We start from the raw sequence: 19,293 nt of genomic DNA, 5'->3' as shown, positions 1-19,293 counted from the left end.
CCCTCGCCCTGGCCTTGACCCTCTAGTCCCAACTCTCTGCAGGCCGAACGACCTCCTCGGTCCCCAGCCTGTCCTGCCCGACCTTGCACTTGGAGAGCCCCTCGGTGCCAGCGTTATGCGACGGGTGCTGAGATCCTTGGGCCTAACGTGATGCTGATTTGGGTCAGGCCTGAACTGCCCCCTCCCTCCCCCGAGCTTAAGGCCGATTGTCTAATGATTGTCCAGGCTTATCTGTCTGCCCTTCAGCTGCTCCAGAGGAGGTTGGCTAGATGGTCAGAGATGGCTGTTGTCTGAGGCCAGAGTCAAGCTCCCTGGCCTCGAACTCGCAGTTGCTGTACCCTACTCCCTTGCCCATTTCCTTCCCACTCATCTTGATCCTTTGTGTTCACTCCTGGACAGAGAGTGGGCAGGCTGACTGATTTTCCCTTACTTAATTTCTTGGATTTCCATTGTCCCTGGGTCCACTTTGGTTCTGTTCCATCTGGAGGTTATTCTTCCTTTTTTCTGTGGTTCTGTGTTCTCTTCTTCTCTCATGACTGTCCCATTCTGACGCTGGTGTTGGACACCATAGGATGATGGCCTCTCTCAAGATCCAGAGTCCTTGAAGGCCTGTATTTGAGACGGGAGCTGGCTTCATGGGCTGCACTAGGGACCTGGCCTCTGATTGAGTCCTTCAGGTGACCCCCGCCTCTGTCCCCTCTCCTTGAGCTCTAGAAACTGGATCCGGTTACCATGGGCCTCAGGACACGGCCTCTTCTTCCTGGGACTCTTGGCTGTTGTTCCCTGTATTGCACTGAGGTAAAAGCCAGGTCCCTTTGCTGCTTTCCCAGTGGCTCCGCTCATCCCCTTCCTGTCTGCTCCCTTTCCAAACTCCTCTCAGCTTCTCCTTTTCAGTCCTTACTGCTCCAAGGGGCTGGCATACTTTCTGACCCTGCCTTCTCACCCCGCTCCCTGGCCAGGTCAGGAGACTGATCTTCCTTGTTCTTTCTCCCTCTTGGTAGGTTCCTAGGAGCCAGTGTCGTCACACACGGGCCTGCACCTGGGTCACAGGCCCCCTGTCCCCCAGACTGTCTTCTTGACCAGCCTTGGGAACCCTTCATCTCTCCCCTCTCCTCTGGGCCATCTGCCACCTTGGCCTGCCCTTTGTCCTTCCTGATCCTCCTTAGTTCCATGCCTCACTCTTCTAGCCTTGACCTCTTGTCACAGACTCCTCCTCCTGATCCTTTTCCCAGCTGCCTGTCCCCAAACCCTTCTGTGGGCCACCCCTCTCCCTCCTGCCTCTCCCAGGGCCCCCAACAGCCATTTCACAGTCCCCTCCACTTTCATTTTGGATTTTGCCCTTATCCTTCCTCTTCTGCACTCCCCCCCACCCCCACCCCAACCCCTCCACATCATCCCCCACCTTCCTTCTTTGCTTTCATCATCTCTGGTGAATGGCTCACTCACTTGCCCTGGAGGGTTGTCCCATGACTTGTCCCCTGGCTCCCCACTGCACTGCTCAGCTCTGAGGCTCTCAACTCCATTGGCCCATCTTCTCGGTCCTGGCTCCCTGGTCTTCACATTCAGGAGTTTTGAAACTAGATGCTATTTCCTCCTGGACTTTTACTGCCATCTCTGGTGACCTGGGCATTGCCCTGGGCTTTCCTTTGGTTCTCTTTCCTCTCTGCACATGGGGGGGGGTGTTCATGATGGCCCCCTCAGTTCTGAAGGGAAGTGGGTTGTGGGCCTCACAATGTGGTGGGGTCTGCTCTTCTTAACTGTTACATAGGAGCCAGCCCTTCCACCCCCCCCAGGCTCCCTCTGCTCCAAGGTTCTTTACCCCCGACTTCTCTTCTCCCCATGTAGCTTCCCCTTTCCCTCCTTCCCCAGAGAAATGGGGCCTGGGTCTGTTGTCCATCTTGTTCTCTAGGCCAGGCTCTGCCTGTTGAATGTGTTGATTTTGTTCCCCGTTTCCGAGTTCCCTTTTCATCTGTTGGGGCAGCACTGATACAATTCTGTTTTCTCTGTGAAACTTTTCCCCTTAGGGCATTAACCTCCTGCCCCCCCCCCCCTTCACCCCTGTTCTTCTCCAAGTCCCAAGGGAGTCCTTGACTTATTTGCCTTTGGCTTTTCCCTTGCCTGATGGTTAGCTCCAGGAAAGCAGGGATTAGGGCTCCCCAAACAGCATGTGTTGGGGGAGTTGTTGGCTTGCTTGGGCCACCACCCTGTTGCCATCATCACTATCCTCTCCCCTTCTTTCCCCTTCTGGAAATTCTTCCTGGTCTTCAAAGGCCTTTGGTTGGGTTGTGGTCTGCTCTGAGGGTCTGACTGTAATCAGCAACGGGGCTAGCACTAACAGAGCTCTTTGCCACAGTTACCTCTTTTGCTCTTTTCCAGAAGACCTAAAAGGGAGCTGCTGTTAGGGTACCCATTTTACAGTGTAGAAACTGAGGCTGACAGTGGGGAGGTGCCCGGCCCTGGGCCACACCACAGCTCGCCACCTGATGCCTCTGTCTTCTCAAGGTCTTTGAACACCTGGATGGAGCCGTCTTTCTGTCGTTACGTGATTTGATGAGGTAGAAAGAAGGGCTGGAATGGGAATTGAGACCTGTGGTGTGGCCTGTCTTCAGGCTGCAGAATGAGTCTCTGGTGCCTCATTGACAGGAAAGGTATAATCCCCCCCAGAGTTGCAGGTGGTCCTGTTGCTCAGGCTCAGTGGAGTCTGGTCATCACTCTAGGGGAGATTGCCCCCAGGTGTCTTTGGAGGAAGTTCTTTTTCATTGAAGGGAAAGCTCAGAAAACCATCCCTTTCCTCGACTTGGAAGAGGGGCCTGGTGCAGACTGTTGGATCTTGAAGCAGACCCGCTTTCTGCCTTCAGCCTCTGCCACGGAGCCATGGGGAGATAGTGGGGTTCTGGGAGCCGGGGCCCTATGAATGCCAGGGAGACTGCCCTGGCACTGTGAAGGGAAGGGGCTGGGGACTTGTGGTGAGTCTGGTCTGGGCTCAAAGCTTGTGCAGATCCTGGGTACCACCCAATAGTCTGGGAAGGGGGGACCAGCTTCCTCTTTGGGGGGCTCCCTGCTGACATCCAGACTGGCCTTGGGATTGGCTTGGGCCTAGGCTTTTGGGGAGCCAGTGTTGATTAAGTCATGTCCAGCTTGGGCTGCACCTGGGTGGTTTTCTCTGTGGCATAATTTTTCCTTGCTGACAGCCGCTTACTCCTCTGGTTGGCAAATTTCATGTGGCTGTGTTCTGTCCCAGCAGCTAGGGGGTGCCCTAGAGCCTTCCAAGCTGGGTGATCCTGGGAAAATCATGTCACCCCATTTCCTCATCTGTAAAATGGGGCTCCCACTAGGAGTACCTCCCAGGGTGGTTGGGAGGATCCGTTACAGGCCCTGGCCCTGAGGAAGCCTGGATAAATGTTAGCTCTTAGCATCACCATCATCAAGGTTATGCTATTGTCACTGCCTCCTTTCCACCTGGAAGCTGGTGTGCCTGAGCCCCATTGGTTGAAGTTGGAGTCATTGATGAAGTGATTGAGCTGTTCTGGAAAGGCTTGGAAGGTTGTGGCGTCTCCTCTTTATTGTGGAAGGTGGAATGAGGGTCAGGAGAGGCCTGGGAGGGGTTTGTAGGGCTGTTATTGTCAGGTGGTTCAGTAGTGACTGCGCTCCAGGATTCTAACAGCTTCTCCAGCACATTTGGTGGTGTTATTTTTTTCTTATTCAAAGGGACTTGGGCTCCTGTTGAAAAGTGACAGCCCTCTGAGAGAGAGAGGGAGAGAGAGACAGAGACAGAGAGAGAGAGAGGAGAGACAGAGAGAAAGAGACAGGCAGATCCTTCATGGCAGCCTACCCAGGAGGGAGTTTCTGAAAACCTCAGGGACATGTTTGCATACAAACATGCTTCTTCATTATTGAATTTTTCTTTTAAATTTACTACCTTGGAAATGGGTCTTTGCCCACTTGTATGCAAATATGAAATGCTGGCCTTGTCATTCATTTTAATAGTGATCTGGTGTCAATTAGAAGGTCCTTCATGTTAAAGAACTGAGTCTCTTACTATTGGACGGTAGAAAGGTTTATTCAATGAAAATCCATGTTGCAGCATTTTTAACATCCCAGATTATAGATCAGTGTTGTGTGTTTTGTGCATGTGGGTGTGCGTCTGTGTCTATGTGGGTTGAATGCTGCCGTCAGAGGTGCAAGGGCTGGTTGTAGTTCTACCCTGATGACTCTCATGGCTGCACATCACTGCAGTGGGGCTCACCCAGGGATGAGATGTGGCTCTATCTTCTTTGAGAAAAGTGACCTGGAGACTGCGAGGAACCCTCTGTCTCAGATCGCTTTGTACTGTGGAGACTCTCCCTAAAGGAGTGTGTCACTCAGGGGTGAGCATTGACAATGACTGTCCACGTGTAAATGGAGGAGGGGGCAAAAGAGGGGGTTTCCCCCAAGGAGCCACATGTGAACCTCCCTAGTGGAGAGGTGTAGGCATGGGCACTGCATGCTCAGTGCCTTCCTGTAGTCCTTACTATGCCCAGAGCTCTTAAAAAAATCTGCTCGCCTCCCTGTCTGTCTGTCTGTCTGTCTCTCTATCTCTGAATGGGGAAGAAAACATTTTTCTTGGGAACCCGGGAGAACTGATATTGAGTAGGGAGAGACGTGAAGCTGCCCACTGCACCCCCCCCCCCCCCTTTACAGAGGAGAAGACTGAGGCTATTCACTCACATTTCTGCTGTGGGACTTGCTGTAAGGAGCGTTCACTAGACTAGAAGGCAACAGTTGGGAAGTCCTGAAGCCATTCCTTTGTCCATCATTCGTGGGTTTTTTCTTTCTATTTTTCACCTTACTCTAGAACCACTGGGGATCACGACCAGGACCCCGTCCCGGCCCACTAGAGGCACTTCCTTCAGCCCTTTTGAGTTGGGGGGAAATGTGGCTCTTGAGGTTTCTTCCCTCCTGATTCTTTTTTAGTTTTTGCAAGGCAATAGGGTTAAGTAGCTTGCCCAAGGCCACATGGCTAGGTAAATTATTAAGTATCTGAGGCCAGATTTGAACTCAGGTACTCCTGACTTCAGGACCGGTGCTCTATCCACTGTACCATCTAGCCGCCGCGCCCCCCCCCCCCCCCATTCTTTCAGGACCATTCATTGTATGGGAAGGCCCGTTTCCTCTAGCACTGTGCAGTTCAGGTTAATCCCCCCCTCTCCCATCGAGCATGCCAGGGAAGGACAGCAGTGGAGAGGATGTCGGACCTGCCATCACACAACCACAGAAGATGAAACCAAGGTAGAGGCAGTTTGTTCCTGGCCTGCCTCTGAGTACCAGTTCCTAAGGTTCCTACGAGACCCCTTTTCAGGTGAGGCCTAGGCATTCAGGGACTAGCTCAGGCACATGGCCAGTATGTGGCAAAGTTGGTCTGGAGTCCCTCCAGCTCTTCCAGTGATAACGAGGCCTAGAAGTTTTCATTTTATAATAGAACATGGTGGGAAAAGTAGAAATGCTGCCGACTTTGGAGAGCAGGTCTTCTCTGGAGAGGAGTGGAAGACAAGGGTGAAGAGAGAATCCAGTGGTTACCTTAGTGAGGTGGCAGATGGAGGGCCAGCCTGAGATCCAGAGACCTCTGACTGGGGGGCCTGGGTGGTTAGGCAACCCCCTACCCTCCAGGAGGAGGCCTCTATCACAGCGGGCTGCAGAAGACGGGAGCTCCTTTAATTTGTACCTTTGGTCTTTCCAAGCTCTCAGATCTTAATGAGAAAAGTCAGGCTCTTGGGGCCATTTAAACCCAGACTGCTGGGCTTCATTTCCCTTTTACAAAGGGATTCCTTTATCACAAATTAGGTTTTGTAGGCAGCTTCTCAGGAACAGGTCAATATTATTTTGGAAAAAAGGAAAAGATCATTTGAAAACTCGACAGGAAGCTTTTGAAGCAGCTCCTTCCAAATGGGGCAATCAGTTGAAGGGACGGTTTTCATCTCTAGGCATTAGAATCCATTTAAAAAGAGAGTGTGTAAGTCACTTGACTCCCAGAATGGAGATCATTAGGAAGGTATTGAAAAACCTAATATTGGGGCAGCTAGGTGGCGCAGTGGATAAAGCATCGGCCCTGGAGTCAGGAGTACCTGGGTTCAAATCCGGTCTCAGACATTTAATAATTACCTAGCTGTGTGGCCTTGGGCAAGCCACTTAACCCCATCTGCCTTGCAAAAAAAAACCCTAAAAAAAAAAAAAGAAAAACCCAACATTAATAAAACCTCAGGAGGGTGGCTGTCCTGCATCAGCAGCTAGCTTCCCCTGCTCTGGGAGAGACCCTCAGGTCTGGCAGTGGGGCTGTCCCAGTAGAGGTGGAGTGACTTGCCACAGCTCACACAGCTTGGAAGCATCTGAGGCTGGATTTGAACTTGGATCTTTCTGCCTCTGGGCCCAGGACTCTGGGCACTCTGCCCACTCAGCTGCCCCTGGGTTATTTCTTCCCCACAGGGAGACTGGAGGGACTGAATGAGTGGGCCCTAAACGTGCGGTCAATTGGCCTGGGTCCACAGTGAGCTTCTGGGTTTGGTGTTTGGAGTTGGGCATCTAAAAGCAACCAGATGGAAGCCTGCACTCTGCCTGGAGAAGTCGTGGTCTGATGTAGGTGCTGCCCAGTTCAGGGAGCCCAGGCTGGCCTGAGCCTTGGGAACAATGTTCTGAATTTAGAAGCTGTTTTATAGCTCTCTTAGGGAGCTAGAGTTCTGAGTGACTTGTCATTAGGCGCCTACTGAACCCCTGTGGCTGTGCTGAGTGGTAGCATAGATGCAAATAAAAATAAAAGGCCCTCCCTCTCTACAAGGAGCTTCCAGTTGGGGGGGGCACCAAGGTTAGTCAAAGCAGTGGTGGGGCCTGGGAAGAGGGGCCTGTCTGAGCTCCAAGCCCAGGGTCAGGGGCTGGGAGAGGAGGCAGCCAGGGGAGGAGTGGTAGGTTCACCTCTTACCTTTCCTCCCCTGCCTTCCTTTTTCTCTCCTTTGACTCTCTTCCCCTCCCCTCCTCCCCTCCTTTCTCCTCCTGGGGGGGGGGGGCAGCCCAGTCTGTTTTCCTGAATATTCCTCTGGAGGAGAGTCTTTTCTGAGTCCTTAGCTCAAAACTAAACAGTGACAACTCTACTTGGTTTCTTCCATCTTTTAAACCCTTACAAATGGTGAGGCCTCAGAAACTAATCTTAAGCAGCCACATGGTAGTTAGTATGTTAGTGATAGGAAGGCATTTCTTCTCCTGCTTCTTATCTCTGTACCAGGAGCCTGCGCACACGCCCCCACACGCCTGTGTGTCTTTGTGCTCTCTTGACTGCCTTGGTTTGTTATGATCCCTTCTTTCATTAGAGACTGGTTACTGCCTTATTTTCTTTTGCCTTCTCTTTCAACTCACGTGTTCATTCCTTTAACCTTTTCTCTGTTCCCTTTTATTTCTTTACTCTGCCCCTTCTTCACGGAGAGGATCTTAGTTCTGGTGAGCTCCTAAGAGGGTTTGGAATAGCCAAGGGTCCCACGAAGCATCCTGGTCGCCAGATGGGGATTTGCGGGCCTTTTTAAAAAAAAAAAAATCTTTTTTTGGGTTTTGCAAGGCAATGGGGTTAAGTGACTTGGTCAAGGTCACACAGTAATGCCAAGTGTCTTGAAGCTGGATTTGAACTCAGGTCCTCTTGACAGCACGGCCGGTGCTCTAGTCACTGCGCCATCTAGCTGCCCCAAGGCCCTTTTATGGAAAGGATTAGAAGTTTGGGTCTTGGCTTGTGGCGAGGCAGTTGGACCTAATGGATCAGGTGGGCTTGAGGAATGACCAGCTATCTCTTTGCCCTGAGAGAGAATATATTCAACTGGGAGTGATTGTGCTTTCCACCAAATCCATTTCCAGGAAACAGACCCTACTCCAAATATAGTTTGATGTGGGGGTGATGATATGTCAGTCTCCTGGTTGTGGTCCTTTGATGAAAGATCTTGGGACCATTGAGGTTCCAAGGACAGGGGTAGCTAGATGATGCAAAGTGGATAGAGTCTCAACCCTGGAGTCAGGAGGACCTGAATTTGAAATCTAGCCTCAGACACTTGATACTTACTAGTTTTGTGACCTTGGGCAAGTCACTTAACTCCATTGCCTTGCAAAAGAAAAAGGAAAAAAGACAGATTCCAAGGACATCAAAGCAAGCTGCATTCTTCACTCCTCCCTCATTTTTGAGGATGATTCATAGAATACATTTTGGGGAAAATAAGGACTAATTATTTTAGTGTGTGATTAGAAGTTGTCTACAATAGCTCTAGTACCTTCTTCATTATCTTTGTAGCACTGAATTGTAGTTCAATGAAGAATTTGTTTTGGGATAAGGGAATGGCTCGATTTTGGGGTTTGCTGCTCAGATTATCTCCTCAGTTGAGGAGAAATGACTTCTTTATACCTACTGAGAGAGTCCTGAAAATATCACAGAAGGTGGGATCTTGAAAAGGGAACTATTTTCAGGAATTCCACAATGCCTTAGGCAAAGTTCGAGTGGTTGAGGACAGGACCCTATTTCTTGTATGAGCCTCTGGGCCTGACCCTGAGCTCAATGAGGGCTTTTTATCAATGGTCATTGCTGGGAGGACACTTGAAGAAAATTTTAATAGGGACTTGTTTTTTGTTTTCAATTTCAACCTGTCTTAGCAGTGTGATTATTATGCCAAGGGAAAGCATGCCTCAGCAGGAACCAGCTAACAGCATATTCTTTCTATATAACGTGCTTGATTCCTTCCAGAACTTAAAAAATACAGACTTTCCATTTGGAGGAGAGAAGAACCTAAGGGAAATACGAGGTTTATCTAGTAAAAGTGTTCATGGTTTAAACTTGGATTGAAAGTTATTTTATATATAATGCCATTCGGGGATTTTTGGCTGTAAAACTGAACTGATGATGTGAACGGTGGGAAATTAAGGTTGTTTGGAGTTCATATTGTGACATATTTTTCCATTTTTCAGACCAGCATGTTTTGGAAATTTGATCTTCACTCATCATCCCACATAGACACACTCCTAGAGAGAGAAGATGTAACACTGAAGGAATTAATGGATGAGGAAGATGTTTTGCAAGAGTGTAAAGCGCAGAACCGCAAACTTATTGAGTTTTTGTTAAAAGCAGAATGCCTGGAAGATTTAGTCTCATTCATTATTGAAGAACCATCTCAAGACATGGATGAAAAAATCAGATACAAGTAAGAAAAGGTCATCTTTATTTTGGACTGGAGAAGGGAGAAAGGATGAAGCCACATTCTCCAGGACAATTTATTTGTAGAAAGAATAGTGGTGTTCTGGTCTGGAAGGGGTTCCGCAGCTTTCCTGCAGGCCATTTCCAGGCCCTGTTGTACAGATTCAGAACCCTAATTTGGGTCTCTCAAAGCTAGTTACTCAGGAATCTCGGGAGGACAGAGTGCTGTGTAGACACTGGACCTGGTCTCCAGGCCTTACCCCTTTTTCTAGGAGGGAGGATGGAAAGGTCCAGGACTACCTGGGATCCCACAGCACCAGTCTGGGAGAACTTGGATGATTTCTGTCCAGTCTGGACCCTAAACCTAGGGCCAGTGAGAACAGACCATCAGCCACTTGAAGGGAAGGCCAGATCAGCCAGATTGAAGCGTCTCATTGCCTGGGCTGGGGCCCTTTTTATACCAAGTCTTTACTATGAAATGGAGAGAGAACTTGTATAGAGAAAGTGAGTTACAAAGCCATAATTGTTTGTCAAGTTTCTTCTAGGACACTGTGATCCAGTGTTCTTGTCTGATGCCTTTGAGGTTTAGAAGCAGGAGTGCTAGAACATCTGCACTAAGCTGCAATGGTGCAACCAGAACTTGAGGAAAGTCTCTTTTCCACTCTGGAGTTCAGGCTCTTGGGCTTGAGCATCAAGGGATGTTCTGCCAGGAGTGGAGTAGAACATTCCGGTCCAAGTTGGGGCCAGGTCCATTGATGAAGGTGGCTTCTCCAACATGGTGTCATCTTGCTGGCAATTTAGGGGACTGTTGGAGTTAATAAATGCAAACACCTGAACCCCAAAACCTAGATGTAGATTAAATAGCTTGGAGAGTGGAATGGGCCTAAAAGGAGTGTGAAATTGGTTCAGTTTCTAGGTTAGGGAGAATTGTTTATAGAAAGATTTTTTTTTTTTTGCTTTTTTGGGTTAAGTGACTTGCCCAAGGCCACACGGCTAGGTCATTATTTAAGTGTCTGAGGCTGCATTTGAATTTAGGTCCTCCTGACTCCAGGGCCAGTGCTCTATCTACTGTACCACCTAGCTGCCCCTATAGAAGGATTTTTAAGGATAGATTGCTGCTTAGAAGGAGATGAGTCTGAACTCCATCACATAATCTTAAGATTGTTTTAATGAATACATTCTCCTTCTCTGTTTCTTCCCATTTCTCCCTTCCCCTCCTTCTGCCTCCTCAAAATCAAAAAACAGCCCAATATCATTTTTATCAGTTCATGCTTTCCAGTCACTTCTTGGTATGAATTAGTTGCCTATATTTGATACCAACATGGGTGATTTCATCACCTGGGCCCCAGGTTTTTTTTTTTAATAAAGACTTTATTTTGAGTTTTACAATTTTTCCCCCAATCTTACTTCCCTCCCCTCACCCCTCCACAGAAGGTAATTTGTCAGTCTTTACTTTGTTTCCCTGTTGTACATTGATCCAAATTGAGTGTGATAAGAGAGAAATCATATCTAGCAAGATCAGACAATAAGATATCAGGTTTTTTCCCTAAATAAAGGGAATAGTCCTTGGTCTTTGTTCAAGCTCCACGGTTCTTTATCTGGATACAGATGGTATTCTCCATTGCAGACAGCCCCAATTTGTCCCTGATTGTTGCACTGATGGAATGAGTGAGTCCATCAAGGTTGATCATCGCCTCCATGTTGCTGTTAGGGTAGACATTGTTTTTCTGGTTCTCCTCATCTCATTCAGCATCATTTCGTGCAAATCCCTCTGGGCTTCCCTGAATTCCCCTCCCTCCTGGTTTCTAATAGAACAGTAGTGTTCCATGACATACATAGACCACAGTTTGCTAAGCCATTCCCCAATTGAAGGACATTTACTTGATTTCCAATTTTTTGCCACTACAAACAGGACTGCTATGAATATTTTTTTGTACAAGTATGTTTTTACCTTTTTTCATCATGGGCCCCAGGTTCTAGGTAAACCTTTGGGGAAAGTTGTAGCTTTTTGACCTGTCTTTTAGCCTTACTGCTGGGCAGGTAAACCCAGCTCTCAGGATTCTTCACATACTGAGTTTATGGAAGTAAAACCCTGAGTCATCCCATGTAATTCTTAGTTGCAGGAATGGCCCCAATTTGGTTTGATGATATCTCATCTTGGCTCTTTGACTCCTCTGTTAGCTGGACCCTTTCTAGATTTTGATGGCCTCATTTGTAAAACAAGGAGGTTGGACTGGGACTGTCTAAGGTTCCTTGCAACTAAGAATCTCTAGATTCTTGGAGAAAAGGCAGAAGGGAGAAGACTTCAGTTTTAAGCCCTGTAGTTAGGAAAAGAGAGGATCTCCAGGTTGAGGAAAGTGAGAGAACTCAGCAAGAGAGTTGCAGTAATGAGGTGTTCACTTGTACAATACCAGATGGCTGGGGACCAGCTTCACCATGTCCTTGTCAAAGAAGTGGGTTCAAATGAAAGATCATCATTACTTCTCAAGTAAATCACTGCAACTTTGACTGTGTTGTGGGGCAAGACTTGACACAGCCCCTACTATGACCAAAGAGACATGAGTCTCAGGGTGATGAGACTTTCGTTCTACCATATCACTTTAGAATGGGGTTCTGGGGCTCCAGGTCCCCCATGCATTTCCTGGCCTGCTTTTGATCCATCTTGGCTGGATGGATACTCAGCACTATGAAGGAATTGAGTGTAGACTTCCTCCACCATGTTCTTCAAGTTGGGAGGATAAAGAGCACAAGACCTTGAGTGTGGGAGAGAATATGTATGGGGAAGGGGCTGCTGGAAGTATTTCTCTGAGCATATCACTTATCCCTTCTAAAGTTCAGTTTTCCTCATCTGCAAAGTAGAGACAACACTGTCTGAACTGTTTATTTTAGAATTGGCTGGATGGTCCACATGTTGTGTGTTTCAAGGAGCTGACGAGCATTCACTTTTGTACTTTACTTGGGGGATGGGAATGACAATAAGTGAGAACCTAACCACCAAATACCCACTAAGTTTTAGGAGCTGCTGTAGAAATCTCTCCTGTTTTGAATGGGATAAAACTTTTGACTGTTGGTATTTGGACTCTAGTGGTCATTGCATATTTAATGAGAGTCCTCCAAAGCATCTGGGCAGAAATGACATTAACTTTCAAATCCATGTAATGGTGGAAGCTGACCCCCCCCCAATTGATGTGACTGGCCTTCCTTGTAATACATGGCCTAGACTTGACACTGAAGCCATTCAGGGGCCTTTGAAGAGATATTGGGAGCTCCTGTAGTTCTAGTGTCATTTCCTACCACCTAGCAGGCCTTGATCTTGGTCTGTAACCTGATTGTGGCTCCAAAGCTTTGATTTTTTGGGGGGCAGAGCTCATTGGACTGACCTGCCTTTAAGAAGGCCCACCTCAGACAGAGAGATTGGCTGGCTGTATTTCATCTGTTCTCTACTTTTTTTTAAAGATTTTTCAAGGCAGTGGGGTTAAGTGACTTGCCCAAGGCCACACGGCTAGGTAATTATTAAGTGTCTGAGGTTGGATTTGAACTGAGGTCCTCCTGACTCCAGGCCAGTGCTCTATCCACTGTGCCACCTAGCGACCCTGTTCTCCACTTTAAAAAAAAAGACAAAATCTATTCTTAGTTGTAGACTAATAGCCAGTTTCATCTGTAAATGGGATATATTCTATCTTTGACTTTTTCTCAGACTCCAAACTGACATTTGCATGGTTACAGAAATTTTGGACTCTAGTATACCTTTGTATGTAAGACTGATCTCTGACTCTGGTTAATGTGGTGTCTTATTCTTGTAGGTACCCAAATATTGCCTGTGAATTGCTCACTTCGGACGTCTCGCAGATGAATGATAGATTGGGAGAAGATGAGTCTTTGCTAATGAAACTGTATAGCTTCCTCCTCAATGATTCCCCTTTGAACCCACTACTTGCCAGTTTCTTCAGCAAGGTGCTAAGTATTCTTATTAGCCGAAAACCAGAACAGGTAAATATTTTTTCCCAAAGATAAGAAATTGTGTTAACAAATGGTCTTGTTTTCTTGAGTATTCTGAACCTGCTTCTGATTTTAATTAAAATTTAAGCACTTATGTTTAGAAACACCTGATAATTTATCCTTGAATTTTGGTCTTCACAGCTTCTCACTTAGGTTATTAGCCTAAATTAGTTGGATTGGTTGCTAAAATGTACCCGAACCTGGAGGTATTAGAATCTTGGGTGGAGAGAGGTGTGTGCAAATTTGAGGGATGATTTCTCTTTGTGAAGAGATGCTGAATAATGGAAGTTATTGAACGGTGTACTCTATACAAGTGGGCCCTTCAAAAGCCATTAATGAATGGAACAATTACAGTATCATATGGACTAGAAGTAAAATTAGGGTACTTGTTAGAGCCCTGCTCTTGGGCATCATGGCCGAGAACAGGAGCCTTGTTCTTCAGGAGGCCTCCAAGCAGGTCCACAGAAGCTGATGACTTAGGCCCTGGCAGAAATCATTCTGGCAAATGGTGGCGTGCACAGGGTCAGCTTAGTCCCAAGATAACTTTCTCTGATTGTAGAGTCAGGGCAGGAATGTGCTAGCACTGCTGCAAGCAGACAGGGAGGAAGGGATTTTCTCCATCCCCTGCAAAGCTCATTCTCCCCTAGGAGAGGACTAAGTGGGGGGTCTGTCTCTCAGTGGGGGTCATGGACCTAAAGATCATTGGAATTAAGAACCTAAGGACCACTTTTAGTTAGGCAACAGCCTCAAGTATGTGGGTTTCAAAAGGCAACTCATTCTTCTTTTCTCATTTTGTTAGAAGTTAAAAAGTTGTCACATCCTCATTCACTTGTTCCTGATTCAGGTGGCTAGGTGACAGCTAGGTGACTTGAAGGTAGTGTGCTGGCTCTGGAAGTGGAAGGACCTAAGGTCACATCCAGCCTCAGATATTTACATGCTCTGTGACCCTGAACAAGTCACTCTACCCTGATTGCCTCACATCCAGGGCCATTTCCAATCACCCTGGTTTCTTCTCTAGCCTCTGGATCCAGATGACTCCAGAAGGGAAACTGAGGCTGGTGAGTTAGCACAGCCCCACCTCCAATCCAATTCATAAGCATGTCTTCGCACCATGTCCCTGTTGTTAGGGTCTTCTTTGAGAACAAGACAAACACCAGCAGATCATCATCATCATCATCAGATTGTTCCTAGCAATTCTCTAAAGGGGAGCCAGGGTGTGATTTGTTCCCCAAACCCTGGTCCCCAGTCTTTTGCCTGTTGAGGGAGATTTCCCTTCAGCTCCCATGGTGTGCAACTCCATTTGGGAGACTCATGAGACTCTATAGACAAGACTCTGTGATGTGGAGCTTTGGAAGTCCAGAGAGAAGAGAGACCAGCTCTGAGTAATGAGAGAGGATGAGGCTAAAAGACTAAAATTAGGGAGAAATGCTCAGTCACTGGCTCAGGCCCAGAAGCTTAGATGATACATGACATGGCTTGGCCCCAGGGTGGGGTCAACCTGAGACCTCAAGAATGAAGCTTGGACAAAGTAGTGTCAAGGTCTAGGAAGTGGTGAAGCCTGGGGATCCCTTATGTGGTGGTCAGCTTGGTCTGACCTGGTTATCCTCTCCTCCATCTGGACCATCTGTGAGATGGTTGATTACCTAGGGGTGGAGGCACTTGATGGAAAGAGGAAGCCTTTGGGAATGTGGGGTGAGGTGGGATATGGAGTCAGGGGAACCTCTAGAAGCACTGGGATTAGGAAAGCCAAAGGGGGCCAGAAACTCCATCTTGAGAATATGCTGGTTCCTCTGATTGCATTGCCTTTCAGGATTCCAGTCTGGTCCCTGTTTGGTAAGGAGTGCCAGAGACTGGAAGCCACCCCTGGCTCTTTAGCTTGGTGGCGATGAGTTGTTGGGGAGTTGTGTGCTTGGTCATTGTCGCTCTCATGGACCCTTAAGAAACCTGGTCAACATGATGGCTCCACCTCCTTTTGGATGAGCTTCTGGGACTCAGCAGCCCTGGATGTACTGGGTTCATTGCCTAAGATTTATCTGAGAGATGGATCCTTGTGGCTGAGCTGCCATTTTCCCTGATCAGAAGTGCCTTGGCCTCTCCTGTTCTTGATCATTGCCATGCATGTCTAGATGTGGGCCTTCTGAGGGCAATGATAGGTAGAGGCAGGCTCCCTCCCCTTCCTCCAGCTAGACCCGACTCAAGGCTTCTCCAACACCCCCTTTGTCTTTCCTGAAAAAGTAACGGTAAAGGTGCCAGAATCCCATTAGAGAAAAGATTTGGCAGAAAACCAAGACCTCAGGTTTGCCTCCCTTGTCCTTCTGGACCATAGTCCGTGTGGGCATCTAAAGTCCACCCCACCTTTGGTGAGCTCCTTTCTCACACCTGATGCCTCCCATGGCTTCTGTTTCTCAGATTGTTCTAGAAAATCCTCTTCAATGTTAGGGCTTTCCCCCTCCCATCCAACTCCCCCCACCCTTTGCTGCTGGTCAGCGCTCTGAGTGACTCAGCTCCCTACTTCCTGGACCTGTCTATCTGATATTTGCTAAGGCTTAAATCCTCATGAAGTGAATTGTTGAAGCTATTGTTTTGGACCTGAAGAGTGTCCTGGGCTCAGAAGTGTGAAGCAGTTGGGGGGCTACTCCCCTTGGGGATCCCCAAGTGGATCCCCCGCCTTCAGCCCTTGGAGTCTTCCTGAGTTCCTAAAGTTGTCCTGGGCACAACCCACATTTCCTCACATGCTGGGATCCCTAGGATTTGGTTAGTCAACCCTCCATCCTGCTGTGGGAGAACAGTGTCTGTCTCTGTTGTAACTCCGTCCCTTCTAGATGCTGCCTGCGGCTCCCATCGGATGTCCTTCTTGTTGTTCACTTTTCTTCCAGATTGGCATCTTCCTAGCCTCCCTGGCTAATTGGGGTGGGCCAGTGGGGGTGTCAGACTCCAACCCACCAGTAGAGTGGATCTGTTCATGTGCTCGAGGCTTGTTGGAGGTAGACTCAGGGACTCCACTGGAGTCTGCCTGCCTGCCGCTCTGCCACGTCCGGGAGTCTGTGACAGAGCTCCCTCCCAGCTCTCTCTCATTCTGATCTGAGTGTGTCCCTCATGTCTTTCCCTTAGATTGTGGATTTCTTAAAGAAGAAGCACGATTTTGTAGACCTCATCATAAAGCACATAGGAACATCTGCTATCATGGATCTACTGCTCAGGCTCCTGACTTGTATCGAACCTCCCCAGCCCAGGCAAGACGTTTTGAATGTGAGTACGATGGGCTCAGATGCCTCTTTCTGTTCTGAAAGTTGCCAGAGTTTGGGGATGCCAGTGACTCCAGATGTCTCTGGGGTGTCCAACTTAGGGGCTCGACCCAGGTGGGAGGGGCTTAGGATCCTCTAAGGTTCTGTTATCGGTGGCAAAGTTGCTGCAGTTGAAAGTCTCTCCCTCTTCTCCCTTTGCATCTCCTTCTGTCTTTTCCACACTTCTCTTCTTTCCCTTCATTGCCTTCCAGAAATATCTCCCAGTTCATCTCACTTCTGATAATTTGCTTGGAATCCTAGAACTGGCTCATTTCCTTGGAAATTGTTTTGATTGCTCCTCTTTTGAATGAAAGATCTGAAGGGTTGAAAGGAAATGGAGAAGGGCCTGCAAGGGAGAGGTCTGTCAGGTTGTGCCTGAGGTCAGAGGAGATGTGCTGGTGTCTTTGGGAAAGCGTCCCTGCCGGTTTGGGTAGGAAGGGCAGACCCACTGACCTCTGGAAAGAGGTCATCACAAGAGAAGGGGGTGGCGCTGCGGGCCTCTTTGAGGGCTGGGGCGGCTCTCATTTTCAGAGCAGCCTGGAGCCAAGAATTCTCTGGGAAGAGCTTTGATTGTTGGTCAGAGGGAAAGGAAAGCCTGTCTCAGCTTTGGGGAGAGGTGCATTGTGGCTTTATCTTGTGTGGGTTTCCCACACAAGGAAAATGGCAAAAAGGAGGAAGGATGGATTGGCAGCCTCCACCAGTGTTTGGTCAGGTCACTTGTCCTCCTGATGGCCCATTCAGACCTCTGCTGGGTTACCCTTTTCCACAGTTGGATTCCCTAATTCATTCCATAGTCTTCTATTAAACACCTACTGTGGACAGTGCTCAGGGGAGTCCGAAAGCACACCACCCTCCCCAGAGAGCCCGGACCTGTGGACAGTCCAGGGAGAGACCTCTGAGGGTTAATCTAAGGGCATTGATGAAGCCTCTTCCCTCCTTCCTTGTGGGCTGACTCGAGGAGGTCCAAGAGTCCAGTTGGTTCAGTGCCGCCTTCTGTGCAGGAGCCTCCAAGAGCCCAAGAGGTGGAGGCGAGGGCAGGGTGTGGTCTGGGCAGGGGCAGAGCCAGGAACTGCCAGGGCTCCAGTTTGTCCAGGCTTCTGGGAGCCAGGTCCTTGGATGCCTGTTTATCCTAGGAATGGTGGGGAGACGATGCTGGAGTCCGTGGTCCACATGCCTGGTGGAGTCCTGAGTGTTTGCTTTTGTGGCATCTGATCTATTAGTCGTTTGGGTTCACACTTTCCTCTTCAGGAACAGAAGTCTCACCCTATTTTCTCTCCCCCCTTCTTTCCATTTATAGCCGACTGCAGCTGGTTCCGTAGGTTGATATAAGGCTTTAGGGTTTCTTAGTTATATGCATAGCTTATATTTAGGGTCACAGAATTTGGAGCCAAAGGGAACCATCCAGATTGAATTCTCTCATTCCCCTTAGAGGGCCTGATGATGTCTAGGTAATGTTACCCAAGACCCCAAAGCCCCCTGACTCCCAAGTCTGTGCTCCCTCCCTGCAGGCTCCTCTTTGTCCACAGCTCCCTTGGCTGTTCTTGTCCAACTCCAGCTGTTGTTTTCTCCTACTTTCCATCTTCTTTAGAGAATGAGGGGGACTAGGGACTGACTGATTGCACAGGTCTAGGAAAGGCCCTGGGTTCCCTCTACCAAGACAGCTTAAAACACTTAAGAGAGGGGGGTGGGGGAGGGGGGTGGAGAAGCAGGACTCAAATCCAGGGCTTCCTGATTCTAGTCCATGCTGCCTTTTTCATATCCTTAACTTATGGGGCATTCTTTTTAAGGAACTTTGTTTTTCTTTGCCCTTTTATCTCCATGGCATGGGCCTTTGCTCTGCTTAAAGGTGCTCAGTTTTCTTTTAAAAAAATTTTTTTTTTATAAATTTATTTAAGGCAATGGGGTTAAGTGACTCACCCAGGGTCACACAACTAGGCAATTAAGTGTCTGGGGTTGGATTTGAACTCAGTTCCTCCTGACTCCAGGGCCAATGTTCTCTCCACTACCACCTAGCTGCCCCGTGTTTTCTTACTAAATTTCTATTTTCTTAGTGTCTTAGCTATTTTCTTTCATTACTTTTCTCCCCCTTTTCCCCCCCTTCCCAATTTCTATTTCATTAAGTTTTTCTTTATTGTATAAATTCTAAATTCTGACAATTTTATCATATTTGAAACAAGAAACAAAGGCCTCAGTTTACTCCTGGGTAAAATAAGGATAAAAGGAGGTTCTGAAGTCCCTTCCAGTTTGATGAGATACTCTCTAAGGATCCCCTTTTCAACTAGAGACATGCTTCTTGAACAAAGGCTAAGTAGAGGATTTGGCAGATTGACTTCTTCAGTTTTTCAGCCTAAAATTCCGTGATGCTAAAAATGTCTTCTACTTTTCTTGGATTCGATGTCTACAGATAGCCTTCCCACAGCTCCGTTTTCTTTTCCTGTAAAGCTTTACATAAAGCGGCCTTCTCAAACTATTTCACCTGGAGACATTCTGCCAGTTTTGCTTGTCCTTACTGAAGCTCTGAGAAGTGCGTACGCCCCTCCATCTGACCTTCTCTCCTTTGTATTCTTTTTGAGGAGCCTTCCTGGTGGGTGGTCATCCATGATTCTGGACACTTGAGTTTAACCTATGTGGTTGTTGTGGGCTGCTCTGGGCCTTTGTGTGAGCCTGGGGTATCTGAGAGCACATCGACTGACATTTCCTTTGGGGAACTCCCAAAAGAAACATGGAGCACCCTGAAATGTGATGGAGGAGAGTGTTCCGATATGGATCTCCTCCTGGGGTTTTGGCCGAGATCATGCCTTACCGGGATGACCTTCTATCATG

The 19,293-nt window shown here is 48.1% G+C and overlaps 1 protein-coding gene across 5 annotated transcripts in view; it reads left to right on the top strand.

Moving 5' to 3' along the window:
* The window catches only part of PPP6R3 (protein phosphatase 6 regulatory subunit 3), a 76,798-nt gene that overhangs the window by 20,661 nt on the left and 36,844 nt on the right, over positions 1 to 19,293 (top strand). For all 5 annotated transcript variants that reach the window (XM_074230897.1, XM_074230896.1, XM_074230899.1 and 2 more), the window contains 3 exons: positions 8,962 to 9,194; positions 12,991 to 13,177; positions 16,298 to 16,435. In XM_074230897.1, the coding sequence (XP_074086998.1) occupies positions 8,968 to 9,194; positions 12,991 to 13,177; positions 16,298 to 16,435 (552 nt within the window). In that variant the 5' untranslated portion in view covers positions 8,962 to 8,967. The remainder of the gene's footprint in view (positions 1 to 8,961; positions 9,195 to 12,990; positions 13,178 to 16,297; positions 16,436 to 19,293) is intronic.

Source organism: Macrotis lagotis, chromosome 3 (genome assembly GCF_037893015.1).
Source record: "Macrotis lagotis isolate mMagLag1 chromosome 3, bilby.v1.9.chrom.fasta, whole genome shotgun sequence".
NCBI lineage: Eukaryota > Metazoa > Chordata > Mammalia > Peramelemorphia > Peramelidae > Macrotis > Macrotis lagotis.
Note: the sequence above shows the minus strand (reverse complement) of the source record. Positions and strands in the feature narration are given on the sequence as shown.